This window comes from Choloepus didactylus, chromosome 4 (assembly GCF_015220235.1).
Source record: "Choloepus didactylus isolate mChoDid1 chromosome 4, mChoDid1.pri, whole genome shotgun sequence".
NCBI lineage: Eukaryota > Metazoa > Chordata > Mammalia > Pilosa > Megalonychidae > Choloepus > Choloepus didactylus.
Window position 1 is genome coordinate 139,927,133 of NC_051310.1, and position 22,010 is coordinate 139,949,142.

At 49.5% G+C, this 22,010-nt stretch overlaps 1 protein-coding gene across 1 annotated transcript; it reads left to right on the top strand.

Annotated features, from left to right (window-relative positions):
- Positions 1-1,613: 1,613 nt before the first annotated feature.
- Positions 1,614-19,736, top strand: RPAP1 (RNA polymerase II associated protein 1). The gene is given in 26 exon segments (XM_037834263.1): positions 1,614-1,687; positions 4,759-5,015; positions 5,690-5,838; positions 6,126-6,215; positions 6,687-6,816; positions 7,423-7,644; positions 8,473-8,652; positions 9,682-9,797; positions 10,072-10,170; positions 11,075-11,176; positions 11,406-11,573; positions 11,813-11,995; positions 12,146-12,280; positions 12,385-12,555; positions 13,051-13,208; positions 13,619-13,756; positions 13,908-14,109; positions 14,547-14,656; positions 15,023-15,113; positions 15,115-15,219; positions 15,430-15,582; positions 15,822-15,964; positions 16,506-17,262; positions 18,695-18,871; positions 19,038-19,097; positions 19,222-19,736. Coding segments are annotated over 25 exon segments (4,170 nt in total). The 5' UTR covers positions 1,614-1,687; positions 4,759-4,834; the 3' UTR covers positions 19,372-19,736.
- The last annotated feature ends 2,274 nt before the right edge of the window (positions 19,737-22,010 follow it).

A 22,010-nucleotide genomic window follows, 5' to 3' on the forward strand; every position in this document is an offset into this window, starting at 1 on the left:
TCCCTCCCTCCCTCCCTCCCTATCTATCATCCATCATCTATTGCTCTGTCTTCTGAACATATAAGAGCTAAAAGCTTTTGATTTTGAGCCCTTTTTTTCTCAGTCATGCAATTTAGAGAAGAAACTGGGTCATTTGTAAAATCTTCTACATTCTGGATTTAGTTAATTTTATCTTTTGTTACCATTTAACATATTCCTCTAATACTCATATTTCATATCAGGAGGCACATCATGCTGGTTGTCCCACTTTTAGTAATGTTAAGATTCATCAGTAGGTTCATATCCTGGGAATCTGATCCATCTATAAAAAATCTTCATCAACCTTTTACCTAATAATTTTAGCAGTCATTTATCAGCATTGTCTGGAGCCATTATTTCACCAGTGGTTTCAAACAGTGATTTTCTTCTATCATTCTTCCTGCATTTTGGTTCCAGTTCTTCTTCCCTCATCAAGCATATCTTCTCTCTTTAATTCTGCCTAGGTTCATTAGTATTCTGGACCTCTACGTTGGCTGAATTCGAGTAGTTGAAATTTACTGTTGAGGTTGGGGCTAAGAGAACTTGAGAAAGATTCCATAGATCTGGAGCTCTGGACCAGCAGTATCATCTGGAAACATGCAAATTCTTGCATTCTATTACCGACCTACTGAATGAGAAACTCTGTTGGTTCAACAGAGCTATCTGGTTTTACAAGTCCTCCAGGTGATTTGTCTAATGCCTACTAAAATTTGAGAACCACTGTACTAACCTTGGCTGTCCTGAAGGCAGACAGGCCTTCAATCAAGCAATGACTTATTAAGGTCCTACTATGTGCATGTCAGTATGTTGGGTGCTGAGGCTTATGGATGCAAAGAAGAAGGCCCAGTGTCCTCAAGGAATTCACAGTCTATTCAAAGAAACAGGACGTGCTTGTGAAAAAATAACCAGTGATGGTAGGCAGTGCATTCCAAACATGACACACAAGTGGTGCGGGTGGTAAGATTCCGGGTGATTCTAAGGAAAGTTCTATGAGTAAGCCCGTTGACAAAGGTTTTAGAGTTGACTCCAGCTAGGCCTTAAAGGAAGAGAAAGACTGGGGGGTGGGGGTGGGGGTGACAGGGGAAAAGAGGGAAGATTTTCAGGAAGGGAGATTGTATGTCATGAAGAGAACTGCAGGCAGAGCAGCTCTCTTCTCTCTCTTCTCCTCACCCCCTCCATTCCTGCAGTGCTCTCTGGAGTGTATCTTTTCTTGGGCCTCGCCTCACCGTTTTCCTGATTACCTTCTTGCTCGTCCATAACCACATTGGAGTGGTTACACTGGTGTGCGTGCAGGTTTCTGTGGATTGGCTCCACGTGGGCGTGGGTGCTGGGGTGCAGGATGTGATTATCCGGGAGGGTGTGCGCAGAAGGACGTCTGAGGAAACCTTGCCTCTGCCACAGGTACAGCATGTGTAGAGGGACCTGTGCCTGCTGTACATCAAAAGGATGTGTGTCTGGGTTTTATCCGGTGAGGGTAAAACGCAGCAAAATATCGCGGCATCTCACTTTTGCTCTCGCGCGTCCGCACCTGCAAGCACAAACCCCAGAGTGGGCGTGGCCAGCCCCGGATAGGTGGGGCCGGACTGCGGGGCGGAAGCTGAAATCTGGAGGCGGCGGAAACGCTGTTCCAGCGAGGCAAGATGGCGGCGCCCTGGCGGAGCTGGAGCAAGTAGGTGGTGGGGCTGGGAGGATGGGCTTCAAAGGACCCGGGCGGAGGGCGCAAGTGCAGGTTGTTTGGTTCCATTGTCGGAGACTGTTCTAGGATCTTTGGCCTTTATAGGAGTGGCCGCAATCTCTTTGGTGCTGATATCTTGGGCACGCCTTCTATCTGCGGGCGGCATAGACTTAAACTCGGTGAATTTTCATTGGGTCCGGGGGATAACTGCACTTTCGACCGCAGAGCCCAAGGGGCAGTCGCCGAACTCGACTCGGAGCGGTGCCTGGCACTGGAGGATAGCCTGCAACGTAAGAGAGCCTTAGTGACTCTTCAGAGGCAATCCGAGAAAATCCAGTTATCCGTTGTTAGTGCTACTTTGCTTACATTTGCTTTGCTAGAGTTACTCTATAGGCAGTGGACCCGTCCCTACTGTAGTTCAAGCTGTTATCACTTCTCTCAGGGATTGGTTCTGGACAAATCAGCCGTGGAGTTTGTGGGAAATACATCGGTGGCTTTATTTGTGATTAAAATGATTGCTATCTTTCACTGAGGCTTTATGTGAGTACCAGGCACCGTGGTAGTCACTTTGAGTGCATTCCTGTTTAAATCCTCACAAAATTCCTATTATATAGGACCTGCTATTATCCACATTTTACTGTTGTGGAAACTGGACTCAGGATATGTAAAATAACTTGTCCAATTAGTAAGTTGTTAGTAAGTAGTGAAGCAGACATTTGACTTCCGCCTATCATTTATAAAGCTGGTGTCCTTAACCACTCTGACTCCTTTTGCAACATAAATTATGGTTTACTCCTTTGAAGTCTGCTGGTGTTACCTGGGTCACTTGAATCTGTGGATAAATAAGGAAACCATTTTTGCTTATATAGAGTCTTTTTTTTTTATGTTGTTTTTTTTTTAATTCAGTTTTATTGAGATATATTCACATGCCATACATTCATCCACAGTGTACAATCAGCTGTTCACAGTACCGTCATATAGTTGTGCATTCATCACCCCAATCTATTTTTGAACATTTTCCTTACACCAGAAAGAATAAGAATAAAAAATAAAAGTAAAAAAGAACTCCCAAATCATTCCCCCCATCCCACCCTATTTTTCATTTAGTTTTTTTGTCCCCATTATTCTACTCATCCATCCACACACTGGATAAAGGGAGTGTGATCCACAAGGTTTTCACAATCATACTGTCACCTCATGTAAGCTACATTGTTACACAATTGTCTTCAAGAGTCCAGGCTACTGGGTTGGAGTTTGAAAGTTTCAGGTATTTACTTCTAGCTATTTCAATGCATTAAAACCTAAAAAAGTTTATGTATATAGTGCATAAGAATGTCCACCAGAATGACCCCTTGACTCCATTTGAAATCTCTCAGTGCTTATATAGAATCTTACAGAAGTGAATTGTTGACATACTATGTAGTCTCCCTTCATCTAGTTCCTCCTTCCTTTGGGCTATTTAGATGGGTGCTGGGATAGCAGATTTTTTTCCATGTTTGTTGGCAAGACTGCCCAGCAATTGGATCTGGTATAAGTGCTCTTTGGCTGTGTAAATAATGTTAATAACTAATATTTGAGTACTTAGCATGTATGAGACCCTATTCTAGTCATTTTACATATACTTAATTCATTTAAGAGGTATGTATAATTATCTGCATGTTACAGATGAAGAAACAGGCACAGTAACCTTAGGTAAAATAACTTGCCTTAAGCTTACAAATCCAGGGCATTTGTAATTGATTGTAATTGATTTGTAATTGATTTGAACTCAGGCATTCCATTTCCAGACTGTTCACCAGCCATCCAGAAACAAGGATACCTATGTATGTTCTTTGCTGTCAGTCTACAAATATTTTATATCTATTAACTACAAATAATATGCCAGATTTAGGACCCAGCTTTACACACAGATTTTTGCTCATTTCATCTGCTTCCTATTCTCTGCTTATCTAAATCCTCTCCTTCAATAGTCAGCCCTTTTTCTAGCCTTAAGTAATTATCCCCACCTCTGAAATCCTGTAGCACTAATACTCTGTGTGATTCATTTGGTCACTGGAATGTACTGCTTTGTATTCTTGTCAGCCTGTTTAATGTATAAGTGTGGTTACCATATTCCTCTTCCCCAAAATTGGGGTATATCATCTGAACAAAGAATGACCTTTGCAATCTGAGAAAGACCGTTTTAACCACGGACCTTTGGAATTTCTGGGCTAACGGGAAAGAGAGGTAACCAAATAGGAAATTACCAAAAGATCCAACATTTTGGCTTGGTCTGTGTCTGTCTCCCCAGTAAGCTCTTTGAGTCCAGAGACTGTTCTTCCTCTCTAAGATTCTAGGTCCCTAGCATTTCCATATGAGTTTTAGAATCAGCTTTTCAATTTTGGTCCATAAAAGGCAGTAAGGAATTTTGATAGGGATTATATTGAATCTGCAGATCATTTTGGGAAGTATTTCCATCATAACAGTATTAACTCTTCCAATTCATGAACACAGGATGTCTTTCCGTATATCTAGGGCTTCTTTAATTTCTCCAGTGATCTTTTATGTTTTCAGTGTAGAAGTCTTGTACTTATTTTGGTTAAACTTACTCCTAAGTATTTTATCCTTTTTGATGTTACTGTAAATGAAATTGTTTTCTTAACTTCATTTTCTGATTGTTCTTGGCTGGTATGTAGAAATACAACTGATTTTTTGTGTCTTGATCTTTTACAGCCCCAGGTTTTTAATAATTTTTAATAATTTAAATACCTTTAGTCCAGGCATGTTCTCTCCAGTTTGGTATAGAAACACCACTCCTTGTTCTGACTTTTATCTGCCTGGTTCCTGATGGCATTTGCAATCTGAGAAAGAGAGTTTTATTACCCTCAGATTGTAAACAACCTAAGTTGGCAGCAAATATTGTTGCTAGGATGATGACATCAGGGAAAGCTGAATAGGGAGGGAATGGCCATAAGGTATGCATGAAGAGGAATGAGTTGACATGGATCCAAGGAAAAAGAAGGTCTGTGATGCACAATAAAGAGAATCAGAATTCACTTGCAAAGGGTCTATGATTTTTTTCTTAGGGGTGAATGAGATGTTATCCCTACACCAAAGCAGTGCCAGAAAGGGAGTTACTAGGACTTCAGCTGCAGTAACAAGATGCTGTCAAGACCAAAGCCAGGGGAGTCCGAGGCGGACCTGCTACGCTTCCAGAGTCAGTTTTTCGCAGCTGGTGCAGCCCCAGCAGTACGGCTGGTGAAGAAGGGAAGTAGGAGAGGTGGTGGCACTAACCCCGACCAGCCTCTGCTGCAGGACCATCGGGATGTGGTGATGTTGGACAGTGAGTACCTGTAGGTGTGAATGACACTGAGAGGGAGAGAGGGTGCCGCCCCAGCCCCCACCCCCACCCCATTTCTGGTATGACGAGGCTCTGCTCCATCATTATTTCTGACACTGCATAGCCTCTGTTGCTTGAGCCCCATTTTATAGATAAAGAACTGATGCTCAGAGGTTAAATATCTTGCCTAAGTTTACACACCTTAAGCCAAGCCCCATAGAAACTGCTGTTTCTTCCTTTCTTTCTTTTTTTCTTTTAGAGAACTTGTAGATTTACAGAAAAATCATGCATAAAATACAAAATTCCCACATACCACCCTATTATCAACACCTTGCATTAGTGTAGTACATTTGTTACAATTGATGAAAGAGCATTTTTATAATTATACTATTAATTATAGTTCTGTGGTTTACATTAGCTTTCACTGTGTTGTACTGTCTTATGTTGTTGTTTTTTTAAGTTTTTATTCTAGTAAGATATACAACCTAAAATTTCTCCTTTTAGCTACATTCAAATATATAATTCAATGCTGTTAATTACTCACAATGCCTTTTCTTTCTTTGGCTCTCCTCTACTCCCCACCCTTATTCCCACCTTATCCCACCCCATTTCCACCCCGAAGTCTCTTCCTGGTAAGAGATGAGTATCCTTATGTCTGGCTTTTTTTCCCCCCTCAGATCTTCCAGATTTGCCTCCAGCTCTAGTCCCGGCTCCCCCAAAGAGAGCCAGGCCCAGCCCTGGCCACCCCCTGTCTGAGAACGAGGATCCTGAGGAGAGGCTGAACAGGCATGATCAGCACATCACTGCTGTCTTGACTAAGATTATTGTATGTCTTACCCTGGCTGAGTGAGAAAGGCTGTCCTAGGGATACCAAAATTATGAGATGGAAGTGGTGAGCTTTATGAGTAGACGGTGCTTCAGAAAAGTGGGACATTTTCCCCCTACAGCTAGGTTGGTGGCTGGGTTAGAATCACCGTGTCCTGAGAAGTGAGGTGGGTTCATGAGCCACCAGAACGAGGTTCTAGCCATGCAGAACCATGCTGGGGCTGGGTGGGGTAGGGTTAGCCTGGGGACGTCTCTCCATCTCCACTACTTTGTGCTTTGTTGCTGCAGGAACGGGATACAAGTTCAGTAGCCGTGAATCTGCCTGTGCCCAGTGGCTTTGCTTTCCCCCCTGTATTCCATCGCTCAAAGGATAGACAGGTAGGCAGGAGTAACCCTGGGTGCTACTTAGTGGACAGTCAGGTGAGCATAGTAGTACATCTTTTATCATGTAGATAGTGTTAATAATGATAGACTCTCCCATTTATAAAGCAATACCATATAAGTACTTTAAACACATTATTTCATTTATTCCTCTTAATGACCTTGTAAGGTAGGTATCATTATCTCTGCTTCTCAGATGAGGAAACTGAGACCTCCAAAGAGGTAAATAATTTAGATCCAGCACCACACATCTAATAGGTAGAAGATCCAGACATCAAGCCCAAGTTGATCATAATTCAAGGCCTCTACTCCCATTAAAGCCCTCCTTTTTCAAGTAGTAGGGTTGTGATCCCTGGAGATCAAGCAAAGTTCCTTTTACCTGTTTGTTCCAGAGAACTTAGCATAATGGGGTTGAGAGGAGAGGGAGTAATGAACATCAATAACCCGGATTTTCTTTTTGCCCCTTAGAGAAAGGCAGCAACGTCTGGCAAGAAAAGCATCTTTGCCCAGGAGATTGCAGCAAGGAGGGAGTCTGAAGCCAGCAAGGAGGGTGTCCCACTATTGGGGGAAGTTGTGCCTGCCCTGGACCCACCAAAGGGTGAGCTGGAGTTGAAGAGGCTTGGGCTCGGCCTTTTTAGAAGACATGATCATAAAATCTCTTTTGGAGATACATCTTCCCTACCTCAAATGGGAAGTGCATTTGAACTGGCTCAAGAGAAGGTTGTTTCATGTCCCCACTTAGAGTGCTAAGTATTGAAGGCTGGGATCCACCTCTGGGTCTTAGATGCAGGGAGGGGCACGCCATTGTGTGACCCTAAGAGACAGGGAAGTAGATAGGATTGTCTGGCAGAGTCTATAAAAGTAAAGATTATAGGCCAAGGTTCCTTTAATGATGAAAATTCTAGATAATGAGCTGGGAGCCGGCTCCTGAAGGCAGACAGCTGCCTAGACATCTAAGAGTTTTTCTTAAGGAAACTTTCTCACATAAAGAATGTAAGGGGAAGAATGAGTGAAGAGGCCAGTCCCCCACCTCACCCCAGAGTGCCTGGAGTCTTGTGCCAGCCTCTGAGGGTCTCTACTCTGTGCCCAGGACAGCTGTGGGACCTACATCTGTCTCCAGATGTAGTGGGTTAGAGAAGAGGCCAGAGGGCCCAGTTAGAGCCATGAGGGCAGGGCAGCGAGACTGATCATACACTTCTTCCAGGTGCTGTGACGTGTGAGGCACCCATTCCTGTGGACCAGGGCCACCAGCTTCCAGAGAGCAGCCACAGCTTCCAGGGACCCCATCTGGTCACAGGGAAGGGGCTCAGGGGCCAGGAGGCTGAACAGGAAGCCCAGACCATACACAAGGAGAATATAGCAAGACTACAAGCCATGGCCCCTGAGGAGATCCTGCAGGAGCAGAAGCGGTTGCTGGCTCAGCTTGGTATGGGCACCGGACTTTTCCTGCCAACACTGGGCTAGGAAGGGACTCCACTTTTGAGGAAGGCTTACTATGTGCCAGGCACTGTGCGTAGTACTTTGCAGGCGTTATTTCATTCTGTCCTCAAACTAGTCCTATGAGGTAGGTGATATTAACCTCCTTTTTCTTATTAAAAACAAACAACAACAACAAAAAAACTAAGGCTCAAAACTTGAAGAATCTCTTCCCCCAGGTCACACAACTGGTAAGGAACAAGGATGGAATTTAAACCTAGGTCTGTCTGGTCTCACAGGCCCTGCTTGAGCCCCACTATACTATATATACTCTACTACTATAACGTACACTGTGTGATACTCTACCTCCCTCCTAGCTTCTCCTTGCCAAAAGGATAGGCATCAAGTCACCCTTGTTCCCCACTGTATATCTAGCACCTACATAGAGCCTATCACATAGTAAATATTTAGTAAATATTTATGAATAAATAAATCAGTGGAGAGAAAGGGAAATTGCTCTCCTAAATGCCTTGCTTCTCTTTAGCCCTAGTCAACATGCATTCATTATTCCACAGCTACTTGCTTTGGACCTCTGATCTGGAGCCAAGCACAGGGATGGGCCTAGGGACCTGGGTTGTGGGACCTTGAGGGTAGAGGGAAAGGTGGGTAAGCAGGACCCAGTCACCCCAAGGTATGAGAAGGGCCACAGGAGAACCCAGGAGGCTCAGGCCAGGGCTAGGAAACAGCTTGGGCTGTCCTTGCCACCATGAGTTTCAGGTCTACAGGCGGCTGGAGAGAATTTGCCCTCACTCACTTTCTCCTCCACCCACCCCTCTAGATCCCAATTTGGTTGCCTTCTTGAGAGCTCGCAGCCGCTCCCATGAGCAAGCAGGAGAGAAGGCCACGGAGGAGCAGAGGCTGGGAGGACTCTCTGCTGAGGTCATTAAAGAGGAGCCAATGGTGCCAACTTCTGCTAGTGAGCCCAGGAAGGAAGATGAGCTGGATCCAGGAGCCCCAGGTTTGGGGGAGAGGGGAATATCTTTTGGGGGATAAAAGTGTCCATTTTCCTTTGGATGGCAAGTGGCAGAAGAGAGAAACTTCCCTGTCCTTGAACATCTGAAATTAATCATTATTGGCTTCAACTCAGTCTTCATTTGCTGAAGCATGTCTTCATGCACATGCTTCCTACCTTCTTGTCCTGTTACTGCTCTTCCTCCCCCTTCCCTGTAAGAGACATCAGGGTGTGATGGCTGAATGCCCTGCCCCTCAGCAGACCATCTCCCTGCCTTTGTTGTAGCTGCCCTGGCTCTGGCTCTATCCATCCCACAAGCCTTTCTGCCTCTGCTCCTAGTGTTGAGGGGAAGATGGCAGGACTAGGGTAATGGGAGAGGAAGAGTCTGATGCAGGTCTGTATGAACATGCCAGACCAGAAGCAGAGAAGCCAGTGTGAGCACTCATTTCCCCAAAGCTGGATTATTTTATTAGTGATTAACAAAAGAAGAAATTGAGTTATGAGAGCCAGTAACCTCCTGCTCCAGAGGAGTTCCAGGCAGCTGAGCTGGCTGGTTGGGGGCAGGGGTGAGGAAGGAGGAGGGTGCTGTGGGTGTTTCTGCATGCTGCCCCACCTGGAGCAGTATAGCTGACCCCTCCTCATTGTCCCCACCCCACTGCCCCGGGGCTTTAGAGGGTTGGTCCTAGAGAGTGAAGAGCTATATTTTCCCAGATATGGGTAGTCCTCCCTTCCTCCTCTGTTCCTTCTTTCTCTCATCCTTTCCACCTCCTCTTCATCTTCACTTTCCTCCTGCCAGCAAGTCCTTCAGGACAGAAAGTGGCTAGATGAGGGCTGAATGTGTCCTGCCCTGTCTGACATTCACCCAGTTTCCAGGAGTTCTAGCCCCTGGGCCTTGCCATTTAGCCATAGCTGAGGGCAGAGGCTGCCAGGCCCTGGGGGCAGAGATGGGTGTGGTAGCTGCTGAGTGATGGCTGGGACCCCTGTAAACCAGTGAGCTGGCCCTCAGTGAATACTACCCTGCTCCCACCTTCCCAGCTCCGGCACTGCCCATGACCCCCCAGAAAGAATGGCTGCACATGGACACTGTTGAGCTGGAGAAGCTCCATTGGACCCAGGATCTGCCCCCACTCCGGCGGCAGCAGACACAGGAGGTGAGGAAGCCCAGGTGGCCTAAAAGAGGTGTGAGGTGGGGGTGGTGAGGCTGCTGCTCCTACTCCCAGAACTCAGGCCCTTCTCTTCCCCTGAGCCTGAGAAATGCCTCTCCTCTGTGCTTACCCTCCTCTCCCATCACCTTGCCTGGCCCCAAGGCCAATGGAGTCTAGTTTCCACTCAAGAGGTGGAATCAGAACCTGAGCCCTGAGAGCCCTGGGATTAAAGGTGAAGAGTGGCTGCTCCCGGCCAGTAGTCTTCTTTCTCTTCCCATAGAGGATGCAGGCCCGATTCAGTCTTCAAGGAGAACTGCTAGCCCCTGATGTGGACCTACCGACCCATCTGGGCCTGCACCACCATGGAGAGGAGGCAGAGGTGAGGCAGGAGACCCAGGGAGGACTGGGCAGCTCTTGGCAAGGGCTTTTAACAGCAGTGGGGAAAAAGATATCTCATCAGTTGCCTTGGACCTCCTTTGTGCCCTGTTCTGGTCCATGGCCTGCTGTCCATTCAGTTCTTAGGTTCAAACTCTTTCTCCTACCCCCTCACATTCCATTCATTTGCCCAGATCTTGCCAATTCTCAGCGTCACCTCCCCATGATGTTTCCTGGGTAAGAACCCTGCTGCTTCTTGTCTGGCTGATCGCCACATCTCCACTCTCTTCCCTGTGCTCTTCTCTCCCTTATGGGCCTGCCATGCTAATTTCCTCTGGCCCGGCTCAGGCCACACCTTTCCTCAGAAAACTTCCTATCTCCCCTCTGCTTACAGAATAAGGTCCTGGCTCAGCCTAGCAAGAAAGTCCTTCCACAGTCTGTTCCTGCTGACCCTACAGCTCTGCCTCCTTCCCTCCTGCTCCACCATTCTGCTGGCTCCTCCCCTCTACACCCTGTGCTCAGGGACTTCCAGGACTCAGGGCCTGGAGTCCCCTCCAGGGAATGCCTTTACCTTTTGCTCCACACCAGGCCATCAAAGCTCCACCCATCCACTGAGACCAGAACATGTTTCCACATTCTCCCTTCGCTCTCTTATTCTTCGATTGCAAATTCAACAGCAATTACTACATTCCTCCTGATCTGCCTTACACCATGGTTACTTGGCTATCAGTCCTCTCTTCTCTACAATCTGGTGACTCCATGGAGAACAGGGGCAGGGGACATCACTTACTTATCTTTGTCTCTCCCTTGACACATAACTCAGTGCTTGGCATGTAGAGATGGCTGGGTTTTGTTGGGGGGTGCTGCCCTGCATCCTGGCTCCTTCTGACTTTTTTTCCCTGCCCCAGAGAGCAGGGTACTCCCTACAGGAGCTGTTCCACCTGACTCGCAGCCAGGTTTCCCAGCAGAGAGCTTTAGCACTGCATGTATTGGCCCAGGTCATCAGCAGGGTGAGTGGATTGCTGGTCCATGATCCTGCCTACCCCTTTGCCCTGCAACCCTATAGTCCCCCACCTCCTACCCTTTTCACTCTGGCTCACTAGCCCAGACACCAGCTATCTGTGGGTCAGACTGGGGAGCAAGGCGAACCCAGGGTCACAGGCGGACAAATGAGGGATTAGGACAAAGACTCCACAACTTCAGCATCTTCAGCAAGGTTTTATCCTTCCTGTCCCCCAGGCCCAGGCTGGTGAGTTTGGGGACCAGCTAGTGGGCAGTGTCTTGCGCCTCCTTTTGGATGCCGGCTTCCTCTTCCTGCTGCGCTTCTCCCTGGATGACAGAGTGGATGGGGTCATCGCAGCCGCTGTACGGGCTCTCCGGGCTCTGCTGGTGGCTCCTGGAGATGAGGTACCATAGGAGCAGGAAGGGGGTTGGAGACATCAGGGTCCTTACTCCTCGTGCTGGGCATTCCCTCATTACGGAGACTGTGACAGGTCAAGTGGAGATGGAATGGCAGGCATCACCCTCTTCTAAGGCCCCCGAGCCCAGCAGCCTTGGCTTTCTGCTTTCTTTGGGTGGCTTCCTGGACCCATTTCCTGGCCTGGCCCCTACTTCCTCTCCCCACCTCCACTCCTTTTCTTTGGCAGGAGCTCCTGGATCGCACCTTCTCCTGGTACCATGGAGCTTCGGTGTTCCCTCTGATGCCCAACCAGGAGGACAAAGAGGACATTGATGAGGATGAAGAGCCCCCAGCAGAAAAGGCCAAAAATAAGAACCCCGAGGAAGGAAGCCGGCCCCCACCTGACCTGGCCCGACATGATGTCATCAAGGTAAATGTGCTGAGACAGCTGTGAGCCTGGCCCAGTCCCGCTTCATTCCCATCCCATGACCCTGGGGGTAAGCACATGTCAGGCAAAAGGGATCATCAAGGCCCTGAACTCGGCTACATTTGGCAGTGGGCTTATCTCTCTGATCCCCAGGGGCTCCTGGCCACCAGCCTGCTGCCTCGGCTGCGTTACGTGCTGGAGGTGACCTGCCCAGGACCTGCTGTAGTCCTTGACATCCTGGCTGTGCTCATCCGCCTGGCCCGGCATTCCCTGGAGGCAGCCACAAGGGTGAGAAAGAGAAGGAAGCAAGAAATGGGCAAAGAGCCTGGCTGGACCTACCTGGTCTTAACCCTCTACCTCCCTACCTTCCCATTCCCCACTGTCTTCCACAGGTCCTGGAGTGCCCTCGGCTGATAGAGACTGTGGTTCGAGAGTTCCTGCCCACTAGCTGGGTCCCCATGGGGGTGGGTCCTACTCCCAGTCTACACAGAGTGCCCTGTGCTGCTGCCATGAAGCTACTTCGTGTCCTGGCCTTGGCCGGTAGGAATATCGCCGCCAGGCTGGTGAGCAGGAGGCAGGGCTAGGCTGGGGGCTGACCATGGCCTCTGGACTCTAGGTGGCCAACTCTTACCCTCCTCTTCCTCTGTGGTCCAGTTTGCTTAGAAATGCGACAGAAGCTATAGGCAGGAACCTAGTCACCTGGAGGCTAATGCATCTTTTGAGCCTACCCTGGTCTCATTATGTGAGGAGAAAGCTCCCTGTTCCCTGGGCCCAGACCAGAAAAGCCACACACAAATGGGCCCTCCTCACCCACAGCCAAATAGCCCTAGAAAAGGTGCCCAGCAAGTGCTTACTAAAAAGCGGGAGGGAAGGAAGGAGGGATGAATGAGGTAGTTTCACCCCTGCCCAGAGCTCTGCCCCTGTGGCACCTGAGGGGCCTGGAACAGCAAGGCCTGGTGAAGCCAGTCTCCTTAGTGACACAGCCTGAGGCTAGAGTGGTTAGATGGACTTGTAACTCTTGACTGACCCTGATCCCCAGACTCTCTGCCCATCTCCAGTTGAGCGGCTTTGATCTCCGGAGCCGTCTGTGCCGCTTCATAGCTGAGGCTCCGCAGGAACTGCCCTTGCCCTCAGAGGAAGCCGAGGCACTGAGCTCTGAGGCCTACCGTCTGTGGACCGTGGCTGCCTCCTATGGACAAGGCGGTGATCTTTACAGGTGAGGAGATGCACAGACCCCTCCAGTTCTGCCTTTCTGGCTTACCCTGACACCTCGGCCTTGCTCAAGCTCCCAGACTTGGAGGGGTGCTGCGAATGGGGAAGCAGAGACTCCAGGAGGACTAAAGAAAGCTTGGGTATCTGGATCAGCCAGGGGAGAATGAAATGAGCCTGGGTTAACCACATTCTGTACACAAAACAGAAGCGTTGGTATCTTGATGAAATCAGATCTAAACTCCCTGTTGAAGGGCAGCTTTGAAGGGCTACATCCTTTCTATTCTTCAAGGCTCAGCCTTCCTTCCCTCTTGAAGCCTTCTAAGAGGGCCCCAACCCTCGGGGCCCTCCTCCCTAACCAGAATGCACATCCCTGGGGTGGGGCCATGTCTCAGTTTCATGTCTCTCTTCCCCCAGGGAACTGTATCCAGTGCTGGTGCGGGCCCTGCAGGCTGTGCCCCAGAAGCTCGCCACCCACCCGCCCCAGCCCCTGTCCATGCAGCGGATCGCCTCGTTGCTCACTCTCCTCACCCAGCTGACCCTGGCAGCCACCAGGTGGGTCTATAGCCCCGAGTTTGCCAGCAGGGAAGTCCTCCTGGAGACCCTGGGACAGGTGGAATGTTCCTCCACAGAGAGAGGGTGGCTGGAGCTTAGAGGCAAGTGAGGCAGCCAGACCCTCCCTCTGCACCTTTTGGCACTCCCGTAGTGACTCCGCAGAGACCAGCCTGTCGGCCGCCCCTTCTTTAATCACTTGGACCCAGGTGTCTGGGCTCCGACCTCTCGTGGAGCCATGTCTAAGGCAGACCTTGAAGTTGCTGCCCAGACCTGAGGAGTGGAGTGCCCTGGGCCCGGTGCCCACTGCATGCCTGCTGTTCCTTGGCGCCTATTACCAGACTTGGAGCCAGCAAGTAAGTGTCCCTGCCCCTCCACCATGCCCTTTGCACCCTGCCTCCATCTTCACACTCCCACCCTCTTGCTCCCACTTCTCCACTTCTACCTTCCCCCGCTACCCCCATTCCTGACTTTCCTGCCCTCCACCTTCTCTCTCTTACCTTTCCTCTTCTTTCTTCCTCCCTATCCCGGTGGAGCTACAGGGAGTCATGTTGGTGGGGACCAGAGAGCCTCAAGCACAGCCTCCTTATAGCCTTCTTGCTCTCCCAGGGCCCCTAGACATCAGGTGCCAGAGCAACCTCATGGGCTTCTCTCCCTTCTGAAGTGTCAGAAGGCAGAAGCCTCCAAACTGACTCTTTGGGGCTCTTGGAATTGTGGGGTTGGCTTGGGAACACAGGGCCTAGGAGAATGGGTGCTGTGGGCCGTCATCTCAGTGAGCCCCTCTGTCCTCCAGCCAAGCTTGTGCCCGGGGGATTGGCTTCAGGACATGGAGCACCTGTCAGAGGAGCTGCTGCTTCCCCTGCTGAATCAGTCCACTCTGGGCAGCCTGTGGGATTCCCTGAGGTACATATAGTGTGTGTGTGATGGGTGGCAGAGGTGGGGGGTTGCAGGATCTCTCCGTGTGATTCCTGGGTTCGACTTCCTGATCCATCCCAGGGTGGAACCCTTCAACCCGAAGGAAATCTGAATCCTTGGCAAGCAGTGGAGATGGGCAGGTGACAGCATGGAGCATCCTCCACATGAGGGCCCCTGTTCCTCTGCAGAGCTCTGGGCTCCAGGAGTCCAAGTGCTGGGCCCCAGGGCACAGCCAAGCACTTGCTGGCCTTGGTCCAGATCTAGCAGCTCCTCTTTAGTCTGGCACACATCAGGTCAAGTTTCCTATGGATGGCTTCTTCAGAGTCCTCCTCAGCTTCTCCATTTTGCCTACAGGCGCTGCTCCCCTTTCTGCAACCCGCTGTCCTGTGCCCCAGCCTCTGAAGCTCTCCCCAGCCTCGTGTCCCTGGGCTGCTCGGCAGGCTGCCCCCCCGCTCAGCCTGGCTGGCTCAGCCTCACCCTTCCCGTTCCTGACCGCCCTCCTCTCTCTTTTCAACACCCTGGCCCGGATTCACAAGGGGCTATGTGGCCAGGTGAGCCCTGGGTGTCCACTTAGGGGCCAGGCAGAGAGCCAAGATGGCAGGAGTCAGAAAGGAAGAGGGGAGGGTGCCCGGTGGGGAAGAAAGGCTTGTTCTGCCAGCACCTGTTTTCCTGGGTTTGGCTGGGAGGGGCACAGCTACCTGGGAAGCCCCAGGTGGAATCAAAGTCAATTTCTAGTACTCACCAAGCTTGTTCCTCTTTAGCTGGCTGTTGTGTTGGCCACCCCAGGACTTCAGAAATACTTCCTCCGCTGTGTGGTTCCTGTGGCCACCCCACACCTCACACCCTTCTCTGCTTGGGCCTTCCGCCATGAGCACCATCTGCAGTACCTGGCACTCACCCTAGCCCAGAGAGCGGTGGGTTTTCCAGTCAGTTGGTGTTTTTGCACCCCCACCTCCACCCCCATTATCCTCTTCCTGCTTCTCTGGAAGCTGTACTGCTGCCAGGCCGTGCAGCTCCTACTTTGCTCCAGACTTGCCTTGGATCTGCCCTTTAGCCTTGCTTACAGCCTCTTCCTCACTTCTTTCTGCATCATCCCTCACACCTCCCCTGCCCTTCAACACCATTGAGCAGCTCCCTGCTTTGGGGTCCACAGGCAACACACCAGCCAGTGCTGGCCACCAGTGCTCCTCTTCATCATGGCCTGGCCCTGGCCCTGCTGAGCCGGCTGCTTCCTGGAAGCGAGCACCTCGCCCATGAGCTGCTGCTGAGCTGTGTGTTCCGGCCAGAGTTCCTCCCGTAAGTCCAGCGTTGGTGGCATCACTTTAATCTCTGGGAGGTTGCTGAAGTTGTTGCCAGAGCAGTCATGAATTTGGAGCCAGGAGACCTGGATCTTTCTTCCATGGACTGGGCAACCTCTCTGAGCTTTCGTTTCCTCCTTAGTAAAGAGAATTATTGTGAGAATTTAGTGTGATCATATGGCTAAAAATGATATATAAACTAGCTATACACGTTACAGCTAACAGTTCCTGATTGCTTACTCTGTGTCTGGCATTCCTTTAAGGATTTATCTGTGTTTTTAGGTACCTTGTACCATGAGATAGCCCCATTTTACTGTAAGGAAACTGAAACACAGAGAAGTTATGTAACCTTGCGCCTAGGCAGCTGGCTCCCGCATCCATCCTCTTAACTGCTACACAGCCTTGCCTGGAAGGTTACTGAGGGAACAGGAAGGAACAGCATTGGGCCCAGGAGCCTCTGGGAAGTTCTGGAGAGCTGGCAAGGCCGTTGGGGTGCTGTGGTTTCAGCCCTCACTTTTGGTTTTTGGGTTCTGTTACAGGGAAAGAGCATCAGGAGGTCCAGAGGCAGCTGACTTCTCTGATCGGCTGTGCTTAGGAAGCAGTGGGGACCCTGGGTGTGGGCGAGGAGCTCTACTAGCTCAGGCCTGCCAGGACCTACCCAGCATCCGCAGCTGCTACCTGACCCATTGCTCACCAATCCAAGCCAGACTGCTGGCCTCCCAGGCCTTGCACCGAGGGGAGCTACAGCGACTCCCAGCGCTTCTGCTTCCTGTGCCCAAGGAGCCACTGCTGTCCACCGACTGGCCCTTCCTGCCATTGATCCACCTCTATCACCGGGCCTCAGATACTCCCTCGGGGCTCTCTCCTACTGACAGTGTGGGCACAGCCACGCGGGCCCTGCAGTGGGTGCTAGTTCTGGAGAGCTGGCGTCCTGAGGCCCTCCAGGCTGTCCCTCTTGCCGCCCGCCTGGCACGGCTCATGTGTGTGTTCCTGGTGGACAGTGAGCTATTCCGGGAGACCCCAATACAGCATCTGATGGCAGCCCTCCTAACCCGTCTCTGCCAGCCCCAGGTCCTGCCAAACCTCAACCTGGACTGTCCACTTCCTGGCCTGACGTCTTTCCCTGACCTCTATGCCAACTTCCTGGAGCATTTTGAAGCTGTCTCTTTTGGGGACCACCTCTTTGGGGCTCTGGTCCTCCTTCCCCTGCAGCGTCGGTTCAGTGTCACCTTGCGCCTTGCACTTTTTGGGGAGCACGTGGGAGCCTTGCGAGCTCTGGGCCTGCCTCTGACTCAGGTACTTCCTCAGCCTGGCAGTGCCTGGCGTGGGCACCCTTACAGTAGGCCCTGGGCCTCAGGTTTCTCATCTTACCTCTTGGGGCTTTGAGGGGATTAAGTAAGAAAATCCATGAAAAGAGTTTAACATGGTATATGGCATATAGCAGGTGTTCACTACCATCAACAAGGCAGGGCGCCTTGCTCATAAGATGCTACAATCTAGTTAAGAAGAGATTTGCCAAAAGCCAACATAGTTCTGAATTGTTTTGATTCTAAGTGTTAAGTCAAAACTCAGAGAAGGGGAAGATCAAAGAGAAGGCTTTGTGGAAGAAGTGAGGATTGACCGAGCACTGAAGGTTAGGTAGCGTTTGGATTGTTGAGGAAAGGCAGGATGTTCCTAGTGGAACAGCAGAAGCAAAAGCTCAACAGCAGGAAGGAATATGACAGGGTGGGGAGAGGGAGGAGACTAGAACAGAGATTTCTGTTCAGGAACTTGTTGGAAACAAGACTAAGAAGCAAAGTCTTGGCGTCAAATATCAGGCTAAGGAGTTAAAACTTGTAAGCGGTAAGGAGCTACTTTTTTTTTTTTTAAGATTTAATTTTCATTGCAACTTATTCTGATGAACTTAAACTACAAATTCTTACTATTTAGGTATATGTTTAATTAATATATATGTAAAATATAAATAAGTATTTTATATAAAAATGAATTTAATGGAACATTAGGTCATCCATAATCTTACTGCCCAGTGTAACCATTGTTTACATTTTGATTTATCTTTATCCAGTTTTTTGTGTGCATACATATTTTTATATGTATTTTTATATAGTTGTCACTCTGCATAATGTTCTTTTTTTTCACTTAATATTCTATCATAAGCATTCCCCACATCATTCAACGATAAGAAATCAACATCTTTTATTATTACATAATAATCCATTGTGTAGATGTGCTCCACTTTATTTTCTCAGAACCCCTTGGTGGGCATGTACATTGTGTACAATTTTTTGCTATTTTAAATAGCAAAAATAGCATTAGACCAATAAACAGCATTAGACATAATCTTTATCTAGATTGCCCTTATAATCATTTGCTGAGTGAATTAAGAATAACTTTTGAAAAGAGAATTACTAGTTCAAAGAGCGTGAACTTTTGAAAGGTTTGATAATGTGTTTGAGCAGTTGAACATGACATTTTGAAAGTTTAAATTTTAAGTAGATTAAACAAATGGTGGTGGGCGGTAGAAATTCACACCTGCTTCTCTCATCACCCAGTTCCCAGTTTCCCCTGCTTTCTGGCTCTTTAGTCTTTAAGCTTGATCCTGTGACAGAGAGGGATGGATCTCTGCCCTCATGATTTAGTTTCATGTGACCGTCAACCCGCCACCCTGTTGTGCAGTGATACACATTTCCACTCTCACCCTCAGCATGTCTCACTTCCCCTGCCACAGTTGCCTGTGTCTCTGGAGTGCTATACGGGGCCTCCTGAAGACAACCTCGCCCTCCTTCAGCTCTACTTCCGGGCCCTGGTTACTGGTGCACTCCGTCCACACTGGTGCCCTGTGCTCTATGCTGTGGCCGTGGCTCACGTCAACAGCTTCATCTTCTCCCAGGACCCAAACAGCTCAGTAAGTTACATCCCCGTCTCCAGAGAGAGATTGACAGCCATTGAGCTGGCCCAGAGGCAGCAAGTGAGCTGTCTCTGGGCCAGCTGGGGTAAAGGTGAGAGCTGAGCAAGGCCAGTGATGGGTATCAGCCTTCACCCAGGGCTGCCTCTCTCGGTTCTGTCTCCAGGATGAGGTGAAGGCTGCCTGCAGGAGTATGCTGCAGAAAACTTGGCTGCTGGTAGATGAGGTAAGGTCGGACACCGCCTGGAGGGTGGGAGATTAGAGGGGCTTGGGGGATAGAGACCACAACAAGTGGTACTGTTGTACTAGTACCCAGTACCCACCTCATAAAGTTTCTTCCTTCTCTGCAGGGTCTCCAGCAGCACCTCCTCTATTATAAACTTCCCAATTCAGCCCTCCCAGAGGGCTTTGAGCTGTATTCCCAGTTGCCCCCTCTGCGTCAGCAGCACCTCCAGAGACTTACCTCAGAGGGGCTCCAAAATGCGGTTTCAGAAACCTAGTATAGCTGCTTAAGATGGAAAGGTGGATTCATTCTCCTGGGGTTCACCAGAGACCTGCCCACTGCCCAGACAGAAGAACTTTGTGTCCTAAGGGTGAGCAGAAGACAAAGGAGCAGAAGGCTTGCCTTCCTGGGGGTTGGTTGAGCTGCTTTGCAGCAGAGTGAGCCCTACCATTAGATCCTGATTTCTGGAGCTCAGGACTGGGGCTTCTGGGGGTGTGTGCTGGGTGTGAAGGGCAACTTAATATTCACCCCTCCTCGGGGACAGGGCAAATTAAGTATACCTCCCTTCCCACCTCACCCCTGGTCCATGATATGAATGCCATAGCTGCATATTGAAATAAACTATTTTTCATTTTTAATCTCCTGGGAATCTGAGTTGGAATGATTTCAGACTTGTTGTTTTGGGATTTGTATGGAGGGGCAGGTTATCCCAGGAGAGGATTGGGACCGCTCTGAGAGAGATGGAGGAATCACAGGCAAGAGGTGAAAATTGGGGCCACATTTGGGGACAGCAAGAACTCGGGTTCCCAGTTCCAGGATAAAACCAGGCTAGGGGAATGCTTTTGGGGAATGGGGGTACTTCTGAAAGGACTCTGTCAGTGGTCTACTTGGGGTATAGGTGTCCTTAATGAAGTCAGCATCTGGTCTCCTTATGGCCCCCTATTTCCATCAGTTGCTATCCAGAGACATGAAGAAGCCAAAAGTCACACTGGGGTAGTAGCTGTCCTCCAACGCCACTTCCGTTGTGGACTTCATTGGTGGTAGGCAAGGGCTGGGGAGGAGTGCATGGAAGCATAAATTTTTGTTCATCTCTTGCTATTAGTAGTTTCTCAATTGTTCTTTTGTCTGAATTCTAGCACTTGGGCTTTCTTAACACTGTCATTTGCTACATTGAATTAAATATCATCATTATGTTTGCAGGTTTCCCAGACCTGACCCTGTCAATAGGTAGAGAGAACCCACTCCCCATAAATGGGGCTGCTGAACTTATCCTGTAGGGTTTATAATGCAACTACTATATCTCCACAGAGCAGTAGTTACCAAATTTTAGCATGTGACAAAAAACACTTGAAGGGTGCACTGAAACAGAACTCCGGGCTCCACCACCAGAGTTTCTGATTAAGTAGGTTTGGGGTGGAATCCAGAAATTTGCATTTCTAACAAGTTTCCAGGTGATACTAATGCTGCTGTCTACCCTTTGAGAATCACTGACTTAGAGAGACCTTGCAAAGTAGATTCTATGACTTCATAAGGGGCTATCTACAAAGTTAACTAGGGCATGGTACCAGGGTTTTTACAGAATAACTGTTGTGTCTACATCTAGTGCTATATAGTCAGAGACTTTATCAAATAACCAATTGGCATGGCTTCTGTTTTGCGAGTGCTTTCTATCAAACACAGGCCTTAACATTTCAAATTAGTACTATGAGCAAGGTGATGGAGGATACAAGACACAAAACCACCTGAAGGCCTCACAGTTATAGGGTGCCTTGTGTTTTACAGAGCAGTTTCCCTTTATACGATTTTACAGGTGGTGGGGAACGCCCCCACAGCAGAACGTCACCTTGGGACCTGTGCAACGTCGTCCACTGACTAAGGATGCTAGGACTAGCACTTGGATCTTCTGACATCTGATCAAGGCTTTCAGTGCATCACAGTGAGAAAGTTGTGCCCAGGGTTAACACAGAAAGGAATTGTATAAGGCAAACAGGAAAACCATGTTTCTGAGGGTATCAGGCAGATTCAGCCTTGCAGTCACAAAATCCAAAGCACTGAAAAATGCTTTACATGGGGCATTTTGTCAGTTTAAAGAGCACTCTCCATGTGTTACCACTTTCTGTCCCCACAGCACCACCACCATTGAAAAGCAAAACCCAGTGCTCCTGCCCTGCAGAGCCTGGGCTGGAGTTTGCTGCTTTCTCACAGCTTCCACCTCAAAAGGGTGTGGCACTTCCTCCCTGCCTATACCTCCTACCTACCGCAGCCCTGTGGTTGTCTGTGGTAGACCCACTGGCTGGAGATTAAAAGTCTGGGATCCCCCCCCCCCCCCACCTCAAGACTACTACTGGAAGGGGAACCTTGCTGCTCACACTTTCAGCTTTTCTCCTTCTGTATCCGTGGATCTGAATGTACATAGCTAGACCAGCTTTTGGACCCGGTAGAGACTCCAGGCCAAGTGGAGGCTCCTATAAACCGCAGTCAGCCAGCGGTGGTGGCAAGATCTGAGCCTTCCACCCGAGCTGGGGTGAACTGAACGGGCAATGGGCCGCTAGGGCCAGCTGCGACTGTGGCTTGGAGCCGTGGTAAGTGCTGTCTGGCGGTCGGGGAGCCCTGCAGCCAGAGGCATCTTGCTGGGCTTCCGGATGGCGGTGGCTACAGATTTGGTATCAGTAGCTCCTCCGGAGGCCTCGAACCCTGGCGGCCAAAGCTCCCCATCCTGGAATCCGTGCTGAGAAGCTCGATGTGAGTCTGAATCCAGGATCCCAATGACCCAGCTTGGAGGGAAGAAGGGACAAGCCCTGGGTTCTCCATACTGCCTGGGACGAGACCACCAAGCTCTGCCGAGGATAAGGATGGGGGGGCCTGCAGGACTGAGCTCAGTCCCACAACCCACTTATTCACCAGAAAGCTCTTTTG